General features: G+C 30.1%; 2 protein-coding genes across 2 annotated transcripts in view; one reads left to right on the forward strand and one right to left on the reverse strand.

Annotated features, from left to right (window-relative positions):
* The first annotated feature begins 775 nt into the window (after nt 1–775).
* Nlg2 (Neuroligin 2) overlaps nt 776–13,549 on the forward strand; it is a 512,997-nt gene continuing 500,223 nt past the window's right edge. The window contains exon 1 of the mRNA XM_074131290.1: nt 776–3,043. The gene's annotated coding sequence lies outside the window, so the exon portion shown is untranslated. The remainder of the gene's footprint in view (nt 3,044–13,549) is intronic.
* Nucleotides 3,251–13,520, reverse strand: LOC141455534 (probable ATP-dependent RNA helicase DHX35). Its single transcript, XM_074130652.1, has 8 exons — nt 13,490–13,520; nt 13,192–13,439; nt 12,935–13,117; nt 11,547–11,723; nt 10,396–10,607; nt 9,304–9,982; nt 7,270–7,383; nt 3,251–6,495 (listed from the first exon to the last, which is right to left on the reverse strand). Exons 1-5 carry the CDS (start codon nt 13,518–13,520, stop codon nt 10,581–10,583), a joined length of 666 nt encoding a protein of 221 aa, XP_073986753.1. The 3' UTR covers nt 3,251–6,495; nt 7,270–7,383; nt 9,304–9,982; nt 10,396–10,580.

Consider the following 13,549-nt stretch of genomic DNA (forward strand, 5'->3'; position numbering starts at 1 on the left):
GCGGATTAAAATGAACCCACAGAAATGCCAGCATGCCACGTTTACTCTCCGGCGGGGCTCCTGTCCACCTGTCCTCTTCAACAGCAATCCTCTTCCTCATACAGATCTGGTGCGCTACCTTGGGCTCTACATAGACAAGCGACTCACGTGGAACCCACACACTAGACTTAAAAGACAAGCTATGACAAAACGTGCGAAACTACTCTACAGACTTCTTGGACGACGCTCCAAATTACCTATTGAACTCAAACGATTAATATACAGTACTATCCTCAAACCAATGTGGACTTACGGACTAGAGCTGTGGGGTTCAGCCAAACCTACAAACGTACGGACTGTACAAACATTTCAGTCAAAACTCCTCCGACAGATAGCTGACGCTCCTTTCTACGTGACTAACCTCACTCTACACAACGACCTCAACATCCCCTTCGTACACCAGTTAGCCAAGACTAAATATCAAAAATTCCATAGTGCTCTCTCCACTTGCTCCAATTCTCTAGTACAGTCTCTCGCCTCCTCTGATATTCCTGACAATCCTCCTCGCCGACTGAATCGCCAGTGGCCCCGCGACTTCCTCGCAGTCTGAAGGCCTAAAATAAATATCCTGTAGAAAGTGCTGCCGCTGGGCAGTTTCTTTCCTCCTGCCTTTCAAGCCTCTATACTTCTATCTCCTTATTTACTTATTGTATAGTGTATTATACAGATTGTAAATGGCTAAATAAATTTAAAAAAAAAAAAAAAAAAAAAAAAAATTGATTTCTAAACATTTTCGATGAATTCTTTGATCTTTTCTTTTTAATCGACTATGAGTTCAAAATTAGTATTCTTAGTTTACACTGGATCAAAAAATATTGTGAACACTTATCCAAATTTTGTTTCTTTTGTCTTAGTAGAAACTTCTTTTTTTTTCTCAAATGAAATAATACTTTTCGGTAGAGAGAAATCCGTTTATTTCAGATAAAATCTATTATATTTTTTTTACAGGAATATTATAATAAAAAACAAAACAACACCACACACGAATGCAAAAAAAGTCTGTGAACACTGTGAATATAATAAATCGTTCTTACAATTATACATTATGAATTTTAAAAACTTGTAGGACCTTCTTTGTTTCTAATCACTTCCTACAAGCGAGCTTTCATCGATCCTACTAATTTTGTATTCGTCAACGTTGGAATTTTATCCCATTCTTATAAACTATCGTTTTTGAACTTGATCACGGTTTCTAATTTCTCTTTTATTTATTTGGCAACTGATTTCATCCGACAAATGTTCGATTGGGGTAAGGTCTGGCGATTGTCGAAGGCTGTTTGGGCGCCCGGTTGTATTATATAAAGGCATTCCCAAGTTTTTAGTGCGGTATGTTTCGGGTCGTTTTCTTGTTGGAAGACAAACATTCCATCCAACCCCATTTTTTTTTGAGCTTACTCTTAGATTGTATCTTAATATTTTTTTGAACACTTGTCTTAACAATCTTCAGAATTTCTCGTTTATGCATAGAATTAAGTTTAATCTATCTACCCTATTTCACGAATACTTTTTACCGGACAGTTTTAATTTTTTTCACTAAACTGACTGATATGATTTCTACAAGACCATAGGGTTCTTTTGAACTATATTCAACTGTTTTTCTGTTTGTTATGTATGTAAAAATTTCGATTTTTTGCACATTTATACTGTTGTTCACAGACTTCTTTTGCAATCGTGTGTGGTATTGTTTTGTTTAAAATTCATTATGATATTTCTGTTGAAAAAAAATAAAAGATTTTATATAAAATAAATAACTCTAGTTTCTCTGAAACGAATAGTATATTTCATTAAAAAAAGGAAAAGAAGTTTCTACTTAGATAATAATTAAAGTATTAAAATTTAGGTAAGTTTAGGTGTTCACTGACTTTTTTAGCCCAGTGTTGTTTTTTGGAAATGATTACTATAGATTCCTTTTCTCAAGTGCGCTTGTTTTGAATTCATTCCTTTAATAGAAGTCTATGTAGAATATTAAAATCCAAACTCAGAAACTGCGCATCATGATTTGCTCCTCATTAATTAGTTCCTTAGTGTAGATTCAGAAATAAATAATTGATACCTACTTCAACTTTCGTTAAGAACAAACGAAGGCCTTCTCCTTTCGGTGAATATCAGACGGTACTTCTGTTTGGTAAAAATACTACTAGCTCTAAAGTTTGAATCTCTCAATAGATTTCGTTAGAGACCAGGTTGACTATCTCTGGTCTTACTTGTCCTGGGGATGTACTGAGTGTCTTCTGGGACACGACGAAGTCCCTGGGTAAACCAAGTATGGGACTGTTCTATCAAAGTAACTTCCAAATACTTCTCGTAAACTGTTAGTAAGTTGCTATTTACTTACTTATTTATTAGTATAATGATTACGGTCGAACTAATTTTTCTGCTAACAACTATTACATAACTTGACTGACTCACAAAATACCATTTCACTAATTTGGGTTCAGGACAAAGTGTTTATCAATAACATCAAGTTGAACGAATAACTGAACGTATCGTGCATAAAGTAAAAAACAGTAAGTAAAACAGCAGCTATATTTCTTGATTTAGCTGATATCTGACAAGTTGGACTGCTGTACAAAATTAGGTAGACTTACGCTATTAATTACATAATTCAAATCATACTATCTTTTTTAGAAGACTTAGCTTTTTGAGGTAAGATTAATAAAAAATTTAATTTAGAATTACATTTTGTTTTGAAAATAAATGAAAATAAAAAACAGCTGGAATCAGCTGCTTAGATAACTTTCACTTACCAGCTGGTCAGCCTGGCCAGTTATGGTTGGCCATCTTTTTTCTCGTTCGTGGTGTCTCTTTAATAACGTGACTTTTTAAGTGAACATTAGTGCGTGGTGAAGTGAAGTTCGACTTTATAAATTGAATTTAAGTTATACTTAGTGCGTGATATACAGTTTTAGTGTAAATAGTATTGTGAATTATTTTAATACGTGTCAAATGCTGTAGGATAGTGATCTATTAAGATGCTGATGAACTTGGATATTCTTTTAGCAAGGTAAGACTTTATTATCAATTATTTAATTATATTTTATTATTCTTGCATGAAAACAGCATGTTATCATTCAATTATTACTTAGAAATAAATATTATTGCTTCCTCTTGACTATGTCCAGTGTTAAGTATATTCAACAAAAAGTATTTAAATTGATTTCTAAACCTTTTCGATGAATTCTTTGATCTTTTCTTTTTAATCGACTACGAGTTCAAAATTAGTATTCTCGGATTACCTATGTTGCTTTTTGGAATTGATTTCTAAAGCTTGCTTTTTTCAAGTTTGCTTGATTTTGATTAGTTCCTTTTTATAGGATTCTAAATATAATATTTAAATCTAAACTCAGAAACTCCACTTCAAAAAAAACTCCCCCTTATTAATTATTAATTATATCCTTGTAGATTCAGAAATAAACAATTGGTACTTCAACTTATATGTAGACTATATATATATATATATTAACACTTATGTTTATTGTATGCATTCACCAACCCTGTGTATATACACCAACCCTTTGTATAATATCTTAAAAAAAACAATATACTGTATGAACTTCAACTTTCGTTAAGAACAAACGAAGGCCTTCCTCTTTCGGTGAATATTAGACGGTTTTTCTGTTTGGTAAAAATATTACTAGCTCTAAAGCTTTAATCTACCAATAGTTTTCGTTAGAGACCAGCTCGACTATCTCTGGTCTTACTTGTCATGGGGATGTACTGAGTGTCTTCTGGGACACGACGAACTTCCTGGGCAAACCAAGTGATGGGACTGTTCTATCAAAGTAACTTCCAAATACTTCTCGTAAACTGTTGGTAAGTGGCTAATTCTCCATTAATGTAGTTCATAAAATAAGCGTTTTTACATAGATGTTACATTTACTTTACCTTATACTATAAATAAGAATTGCTGAAATACATAGATTTTACATTTACTTTACATTAAACTATAAATAAGAATTGCTGAAATACATAGATTTTACATTTACTTTACATTAAACTATAAATAAGAATTGCTGAAATACATAGATGTTACATTTACTTTACCTTATACTATAAATAAGAATTGCTGAAATACATAGATTTTACATTTACTTTTGTTTTTACATAGATTTTACATTTACTTTACATTAAACTATAAATAAGAATTGCTGAAATACATAGATTTTACATTTACTCTACATTAAACTATAAATAAGAATTGCTGAAATACATAGATGTTACATTTACTTTACCTTATACTATAAATAAGAATTGCTGAAATACATAGATTTTACATTTACTTTTGTTTTTACATAGATTTTACATTTACTTTACATTAAACTATAAATAAGAATTGCTGAAATACATAGATTTTACATTTACTTTACATTAAACTATAAATAAGAATTGCTGAAATACATAGATGTTACATTTACTTTACATTAAACTATAAATAAGAATTGCTGAAATACATAGATGTTACATTTACTTTACCTTATACTATAAATAAGAATTGCTGAAATACATAGATTTTACATTTACTTCTGTTTTTACATAGATGTTACATTTACTTTACCTTATACTATAAATAAGAATTGCTGAAATACATAGATTTTACATTTACTTTTGTTTTTACATAGATGTTACATTTACTTCATAAAAGTAGGAGGTTAAAAAAAAAATCTTTAATCAAAAAAAGATCTAATTATTAGCACACCCACTTTGTCTTTACATAGATTTTACATTTACTTGATCTTATAATATAAATAAGAGTTAAAAGCTAAAAAACCTACTAGTAATAAAGAAATTTCGGATAACCTGACCGTAACCTTCCTCTTCGGATGGAAGGTTAAGATAGATGTGTACCTGACAAAGGTTCTCCCCACCCTGCCCCGCCCTTTTAACACACTTGGGGAACATATGGTATGACTGGCCGCCATATTGGCTCTTGCCCAGCTGTGTTAAAAGGGCGGGGCAGGGTGGGGAATACCTTTGTCGGGAACACATCTATCTTAATCTTCCATTCAAAGAGGAAGGTTACGGCGAGGTTAACCGAAATTTCTTTTTACTCGTACGTTTTTTTAGCAATTCTTATTTATTTTATAAGGTCAAGTAAATGTAAAAAGACAAAATAGCAGTTTAAATAAATAAAATAAATAATAAATAGAAGTTTTTTGATTAAAGATTTTAAATTTACTCGTAAGTTTTTTACCAATTCTGACTTATAATAAAAGGCAAAATGAATGTAAAATCTATGTAAACAACAAATTTCAAATAAATTGATGTAAAAAACAAATTACGTATGCAAATAAATAGAAGTTTTTTAGCAAATCTTACTTACAAGAGAAGGTAAAATAAATGTTAATTCTATGTAAAAAAAAAAACAAATTCGTTTGCAAATAAATACATTTTTTTTAACTTTAAGGTTTTTACTTATTCTCCTACATTTATGAAGGTTTATGAGTTTATCATGCAATATTTGGATCGTATAAAATATTAGATAACATTGCCTTAAAAACAATCCTACCTTACAGAAGTGGAGATTTCCTTGACTTCTTCATTCTCCAGAATAGACTTAATGAAAATCACCTAATATTTTCCGTTGCTGGATGTGAAGCAGGGCCCATTGTTTGAAAGCACTGGTTAAAGACAGAAAGTTCCTGCCTGCAATTTCTTCTTGAACACATGTCTCTACCCCCTCCATCAATTTAAGTAATATAGAGGAAGGTTACATCCTAACTTTTTTTACTCATTCAAGTATTTTGGCAATTCTTATTTAGAAGAGAAGTTAAACTAAATGTAAAATATATGTAAAAACAAAATACGTATGCAAATAAATAGATCTTTTTTTAATTAAAGGTTTTTTTTTAGCCTCTTACTTTATGAAGCTTTATGAGTTTTAGAATTAGATTCTATAGAATTTATTTTATATATTAGTATTTACTTTATATTAAATTTCTTTATTACTATAAGTTTTTTAGCAATTTTTATTTATAATATAAGGTAAAATAAATGTAAAATCTATGTAAAAAAAACACACAATGTGTATGCAAATAAATAGAAGTTTTTTAGCAATTCTTATTTATAAGAGAAAATGTAAAATCTATGTAAAAACAAAATATATAAGCAAATACATTTTTTCAAATTTAAGGTTTTCTTTATATATTTATTCTCCTACTTCTATTAAGGTTTATTAGTTTATTTGGAATATTTAGAACGCATAAAATAATAGTTAAGGCTACCTGAAAAACAATCTTACTCAAGTAAAGATTTCCTTGGCTTCTTCATTCTCCAGAATAGACTTAGTGAGGTTCACCTAATATTTTCGGTTACTGGATGTGAAGCAGAGCCCATACAGATAATCATTTCCTGATGAAAGCTGAGCAATACAAGGCTCCAACTTGGCATTGGTAGAAAAACCACGGGTTAAAGACAGCTAGCTCCTGACTGCAGTTTATATCACTGTATTTCAGCAGGCTATTAAACAACAAAATATAATCAAACAGTTCTTACTTTAATAAACTGTAACTTATTCTAAAACAATAAAAATTATGCTGCCTAAGATCTGCATTCTTACAGACATCAACTACCAATGCTTTGTGCAATAAGGCAAGATATTTAAGAAATGTGATAATTTATAAAAACAATTTAAGCTACCTATGTGACCAAAATAATGGAAACCATACAAAAGGTTTACATCAAAATAACATAATCAAGCAAAACAAATGTAAACAATTTAAATAAAAGTTAACTTCATTAAAACCAAAATTTAAAATCTATAGTAATAAATTCTCATTAAAAAAGGTGCCAAAAGTAACTGCCTATGCTCTCTAGCGACGACTGCTAGAACTAAGATTGTCTTTATACTACCTTTAGTTTCAGCAGTCGACGCTAGATAGCATTCACATTTGTAAACTTTAATTTTGTTTATTTATAATTCTGTAATGAGAACTGTACATATTTTCTTTTTCCTTTTAGGAATGGTACATTAAATTGATTTTTTGAAGATTTATTTGGGGACAATAATTAATCTCAAAGTTCCCACAAATTGTGCAAATCATAAAAATGATACAATACTATCAGGAGCTAATAATTACATATAATTATTAGTACAACTATTTCGATTACACGTGAATATATTTCGCATACCCGACGAGAAAAATTAAAATTTCCAATCTATATTCATCATTGCCAGCCTACAGGGTAACAACTAATGAAAAATAGAAAATTTAATTAACTTAAGGTACTTACAAGTAGTCGTAGATTTCAAGAAAGGTGTTGCCTATAAATCCAGTGTTCTGCAACCTAGCCGATCTGAATTTCCTCTGCATATTCAGTATTCCTCTTAACTTCTGTCGGCATTTACTTGAAGATATTGAGTAAATTCATTAATGTGTGGAAACAGTAAAAAGTAATGCCTATTTTTATAAGGGGGATTTACGTCAAACTATCAAAGTAGGTTGTGTGGAAATAGACTGTGAAGTGGGTTTATTGAATGCAGTTTGACTTTGTGAAACGCACATCTTTGTACCCACCAACTATGTCTACACGGAGGTAAAGTAATGTTTAATGAGTGTTAGCGGTACCAGAATACTTGCTGTTGCTAGAATAAGTCATGCTGAGAAACACCCGAAGATCTGAATATAATTTTGATATAATTCAATACATTCATTCACGGATAGAAATTTGTCCTTACAAAATGGAAATTGGAAGATTTTAAATAGTTCATCGTTTTTGTTAACTGTGTTTTTTTAATATACGATATCTATCAAACTAATATGCATTAACATCTATTACTGTAAAATAAATTTTATAGCACTGATGATAACCTAGACCCTAGATCTAAAGCTTGGCAAAATAAATAAATAAAAAATTAGGACTGAAATTGGCAATAACATTTCTTCCATTATGTAGTAGAGTAATAAATTCGACTTTGATCAGGAGCTAAATAAATATATAACAAATCCCATGAGATAATTTAGGTAACTCACGAGGTATGAGTGCATTTTACAGCCCGTGGGGTTTTTATTTTTAAATTTCCACAATATTGAATTATCTTTCTCAAGTCACAAGTAGCTATAAAAGAATATATGACTAAAACTAATCTTTTTTATGAGGAGATGTAGATGCAGAGTCGTTGGTCGTCTGCAATTACTTGGCGATAGAGAGTAAATTTATGGTGAAGAAATTGACAGGAAGAAACGGATACAGATGTAAGTTTGAGTTTGATACTGGGTACACTAAAACCAGTAACTCAACAATTGTACCTTCGGATCTTAAGCAAAGTTTAGAGAATGTTCAATGCACTTGTTCTTTAAAAATAAATTGTTCTCGGAAATACGAATTATATGTTTCAGAAATTTTTATGTACTACAATACATTTATCTGCATCCACACTTGAATTACAATACTTCCTTAAACAAAATTAAAAAACGGTAAAACCACTTTTAAATGGTACATAAACAAAAGAAACAAATCAGTTTCTCACGATTTTATAAATCTTGCAAAGTAATTTAAATCAAAAATACTTCATGCATTAGTGAAAGAATATTTCAGCCTTAATCCTTAGAACTTTTCATAATTCGGCCAAAAATGAGCACATTTTTAATCTGTGCCTGATTTTTTGGATTTTGTTTTCACGCTGGTAAGAATATATATTTTTTGGTTAACTTTGTTACGAAAAAAGAGGTTCAATTTTGAATAACTAAAGAAATGGAGCAAACTACTTCGTTTCCCGCACAAGAAAAAAAAATCCAATAAACTTTGTTTTGATAGACAAACTGAACAAAGTTACGAGATGTGAGGTTATCTTTAGGTTTACCAAGTGAATTTTGTGCAACAACATATGTTTAAATAGCAAATTTAACAATAATCATAACACCCAAGAACAAACAATGATTATAAAATTAAAAAATCTATACCTACAATGAATAAAACAAAATACTAATAAAATTAAAATTATAAAATTTTTTGTTAGTGCTGGGAGAATAGAAATCATTTTCGAATTAATTTAACCATATTGAATGATTTTTTACAATTTTTGACTAGAAGTAACTTAACAAAATAAGCTGTTTAGCCTATTTGAAAACATACTATTGGACAAAACCCTATTTTTTCCATTAACAAAAAAATAGTTTGAATACACCACAAAACTTGAATATACATACAAATCATGACGCCCAAATGTAGAAAAAATAAAGCTTAAGAAATGGAGGAAAAAAGGTAACTATAAACTTCAATAAGCAGCAAATTATTCTAATTTAGATATCACGAATAGTTGCCTACCGATTGTGGAATCGACATGTTGCTTACTATTACTCTACATCATCATTCTTTGGGAGAGGTGATGACTGTTACACTAGATAAGTTATGTTTGGAGTGACGAGGAATGCTACCTCCTACGTCACTCAAGTCGATGTTCGAACTGAAGAAAATTTGTTGCGTTGACATATATGTATAGGAAGGTTATAGCAGTGCTACCTGGTGGCAAGTACTTAAACTACTTTTATACTTGCTTGCTAAGTGGCGCCCTAGGACGGATTTTCCTGAAACTAATTTTTTTTTTCTTTAAATTGTTAAAAAAAACCTTTTTAAGTCTTTTTTTTTTGTAATTTTAATTATTAAATTAATATCTTTTTACCAAAAATAGAATATAAATATTAAATATATGTAAAAAATATGTATGCAAATAAATAATGTTCTTTTTAATTAAAAGTTTTTCTTATTCTACTACTGAAATATACATTTTTTTTAATTATTAAAGTATAAGATTCATATAATAAATAAGATTGTGTTATAAACATGCACGTTACATTTTATAACTGTATAATCAATTATTTGTAATTGTTTCATAATAATTTTTTTTTGTAAATTTATCTTTTTTGGCTTTATTACGTCTTTTCCCTTCAACTTCAATCGATAAACAGTTTTGCAAGTAGTACTCTTAAAATTGGATGTTTTTCATCTGAAAAATTCAATGAAATAGTGCTAAGAGTTAATCTTGAATAAAAAAGCGTTCTATTCAATGATACTACAAATGAAACTAAATTGCTTTTTAAAGATACATTTTTATCTTACAGGAATGAAAGGAACAAATTAATAAATTGAAAATAAGAGTAAAGTTGAAATCTTTAAAACGGATCAGTCTTTTAGAATGAACTCTTTGCATTTTAAAACACTGTGACAGTAAATTATTAGACTCCTAAGTTGTAATTTTACTTTTTACCAAACTAAATCTAGTCAAGTTACACTAATTGCCATAAATTTAAATCATTAGTTTATTTAGTTTTTTACAAACCAAAATTAACTATTTTTCAATTAATTTCAATAAAAAAAAAGTTCAAAAGTACTTAAAACGTATGAAATAATAATGCCTACCTGAAGAATTGTCCCAGAGCTGTCCTATTCTGCCTGAATAGGCAGAGGGTAAGTAAATTTCCTTGACTTCTTTATTTTCCAGAATAGACTAACTAATAATGGCGAGCTGCTGGATGTAAAGAAAAGCTCATATAGGTAGTCATTTCCAGATGAAAGCTGAGCATTACTAGGCTGTTACCTGGCAGTCAGGCTGCAGTTTTTATTTCAGCAGGCTATTAAACAACAAAATATAATCAAACTTATAGCTCTTACTTTATAGTACTCTAATATATTTCTTACTAAATATATAGAAACATATTCCAAATTAAAAGAAACTTGCCAGAAAAGAAGAGTTGTCAATTCATGATAATAGATGAAAAAATGGTGATTTTATGGAAGGTGGAGAAATAGTATAATGAAATAAATATATTTTAAACAGTTGGAACAGAAGACACACCAACCTTTAATGTTAATAATGTCAAATGAATTATAACTGTTAATAAGTACAAACCTTGAAGATGACCTAGTACCTAGGTCGAAAACTTAGCAAAAAATGAATAAAAAAATCATAAAATAAATAAACAAATGGAACTGAAATTAGCAATATTTTTTTCCTTTGGAATAATGAATCAGCCTTCAAAAGAGTCCACGAATTAAATGTATTGAAAAATAAATGTTTAGTTTTATTTGAAATAACAATGGCACCAATCCCGTAGGGGATAGATCTGATGAATAAATATGATGGTGAATAAGAAGTTGGTGTGTTTTCATCATAAAAATAAACGGTTTTATGGCGTTTAAGAAGTTAATATTATTTTCTTAAAGTATTTTAAATTTTAGGAACTGCCCTGAGTCCGACAAAAGCTAGAGGCAGCTCAGGAATATTAGAAACGAACAGATTAAAATTAAAACAAGGAATTTCTCCGTTAATCCTATTGCACATATGTTATAGAGGCGGCCATTAAAAATTTATGCCTGAGAGATTCTTTTTCACAGAATTTACAAGTTTTGAATAGTTCATAATATATCCAATTTTGCTAGTACGAAGAATGCACTCAATTCAAACAATGCAAACATGCGATGGGAAGATATGACTCAAGAATATACTTATTGAAAATACATTTCTAGCTACGCTTCTGTCGCTGAAAATTTGAATCTTAACTGTAACATACCTGTTGCAATCTGAAAGTGCTAGTAAGATGGATTTGAAATGAAGAAGATGCTACAGTAGTTACGCTAAACCCAATTTCCTCTACAGGCCCTTTGTAGAGTGTCATGTTGTTTAGAGTACCTTCAGACAAAGTTTCAGGTGGCCAATGACAACTTCCTCCGTACTGCACTTTTACCAACTGAAAAAATACCGTATACTATTAATCTTTTATTTCGGAGTTACAAGACGAAAATATTCCACTTTCAGTGGTCAGTCGCTTTGCAATTGAAACATATTCTGTCTCTTAGACACAGATAAAACAGAAAGGAATGAGGTACAGCTGATCATTAAGCTATTTTCGGTCGTTAACACCCGAGGTGATTCTAAACACGCAAAAAAGAAACACTTCTATTTCACCTTTAAAAAACCTTTATATTAAAAAAATTTCTAGCTTCAAGAGATTAATAACGCACTATTAAAAAGTAATAGTATCCGGAAAACCCATTAAATATGCTACATTATGTTTTTTTTGGTCTAGTTTTCATTTTGTTCACCGTAATCATAGGTCAAGAAGTCTTGCATACGGGGTACATTAACATGATAACATAATGAGATGGTAGCTTTTATTTGATGATAAAACAAGTCTATCCTGATTCACCCAGAACCATTACATTTCACTATATTACACTATATTTTGTAAAATCTTCAATTATTATTATTTTTTTCTTTGCGTCATAAATAACATTTTTTGCAGTCAGAGGACCTCCCAAAACGTGTATTTCTGTTGGAAAATCATTATTTAAGACCGATCTCGAATAGATAAAATTGTAACTTTGATCTTAATTATCCCGACAAATATTAGTGATATCAAAAACCGGGTCAACGTAATTTTTCACACTTTTTTATATAGTTTTCATAATCATTATCAAAACCAGTGGTCCTTATGAAACTCCGTTCAGTTTTTTTGCCGTAACTCCCCTAAAAATAAAGATACAGCATTGGGGGTGGAAAATATGAAAACTATACCAAAAAAACATATAGTTTATTTAATGGGTTTTCCGGATTTCCGCTTCCCTATAAAGTTATTAGCGATTGGTGCGTTTTAAATGGATCACCCAATACATATAATAATAAAGCAACCAAGTAATTTTCTTTGTAATCAGATATCATTACTTAACAGTTTTATTAAGTAAGTAATATTTTTATTATGAAACCTATTCGCCTATAAAAACTAGAATTTACCCTGCATATCACAAGAGGTAAGAAAAACGGAGAATACTACATTGAGTATCGCTTCACTGCTTTTTACAAGGGATTTTGTTAAATTAATTATTAAAATAATACTCAGTTAGTACTGGAATGTATGAATTGTATTATGATTAGACTTTTTTGTTTTATGATTTCACGTACTTTAATTTTTGTCCTCTCTTTATCAGTACAATCGTCAAATCTGTTAGCATAACCAACCACATCTCCAAGTTGAGATCCTTTTTCTTCGGCAAATCTGGTTGCAAGCACTGTTGCTGCCACTCTCCGAGGCTCTATTATTCTAATAATCTTCCCATCATCACACCACCCTGCTTTCAATAAATACTGTCAAAAATAACCACGTTAGCATAGTAAGAATAATTAGCTATCCATAAATAAAGAGAAAAATAAAAACAAACTTGTGGTATTTGTGTACTTTTCCCACAACCAGTTTCGCCGACCAACACTACTGTTTGATAGTTTTCTAGTAAGTACAATATATGTTCCTTATATTTGTGAATGGGCAATCTAATGCGTTGCTGTTCCAATTCCAATGCTAGATTACTGTTATAAACAAAACCAGTATTATTTTGGGTATCAACATCAGATTTATCTTCATGCCAACCCCCATCGTCTTCTGAAAATTTGAAGAACACTGACTTTTTACCTTCTAATTAAGAGAATATGGAAAATTTTAAGAGAATTCTTAATACTTACATGGTTTTAAAAAACTTGGCCTAGAAGTCATGTTTCCTTTTGTAGTTATTTAAAAATCAG

Source organism: Rhodnius prolixus, unplaced genomic scaffold, assembly GCF_049639745.1.
Source record: "Rhodnius prolixus isolate KJV_2025 unplaced genomic scaffold, Rpr scaffold_4, whole genome shotgun sequence".
In the NCBI taxonomy this organism is placed as follows: domain Eukaryota; kingdom Metazoa; phylum Arthropoda; class Insecta; order Hemiptera; family Reduviidae; genus Rhodnius; species Rhodnius prolixus.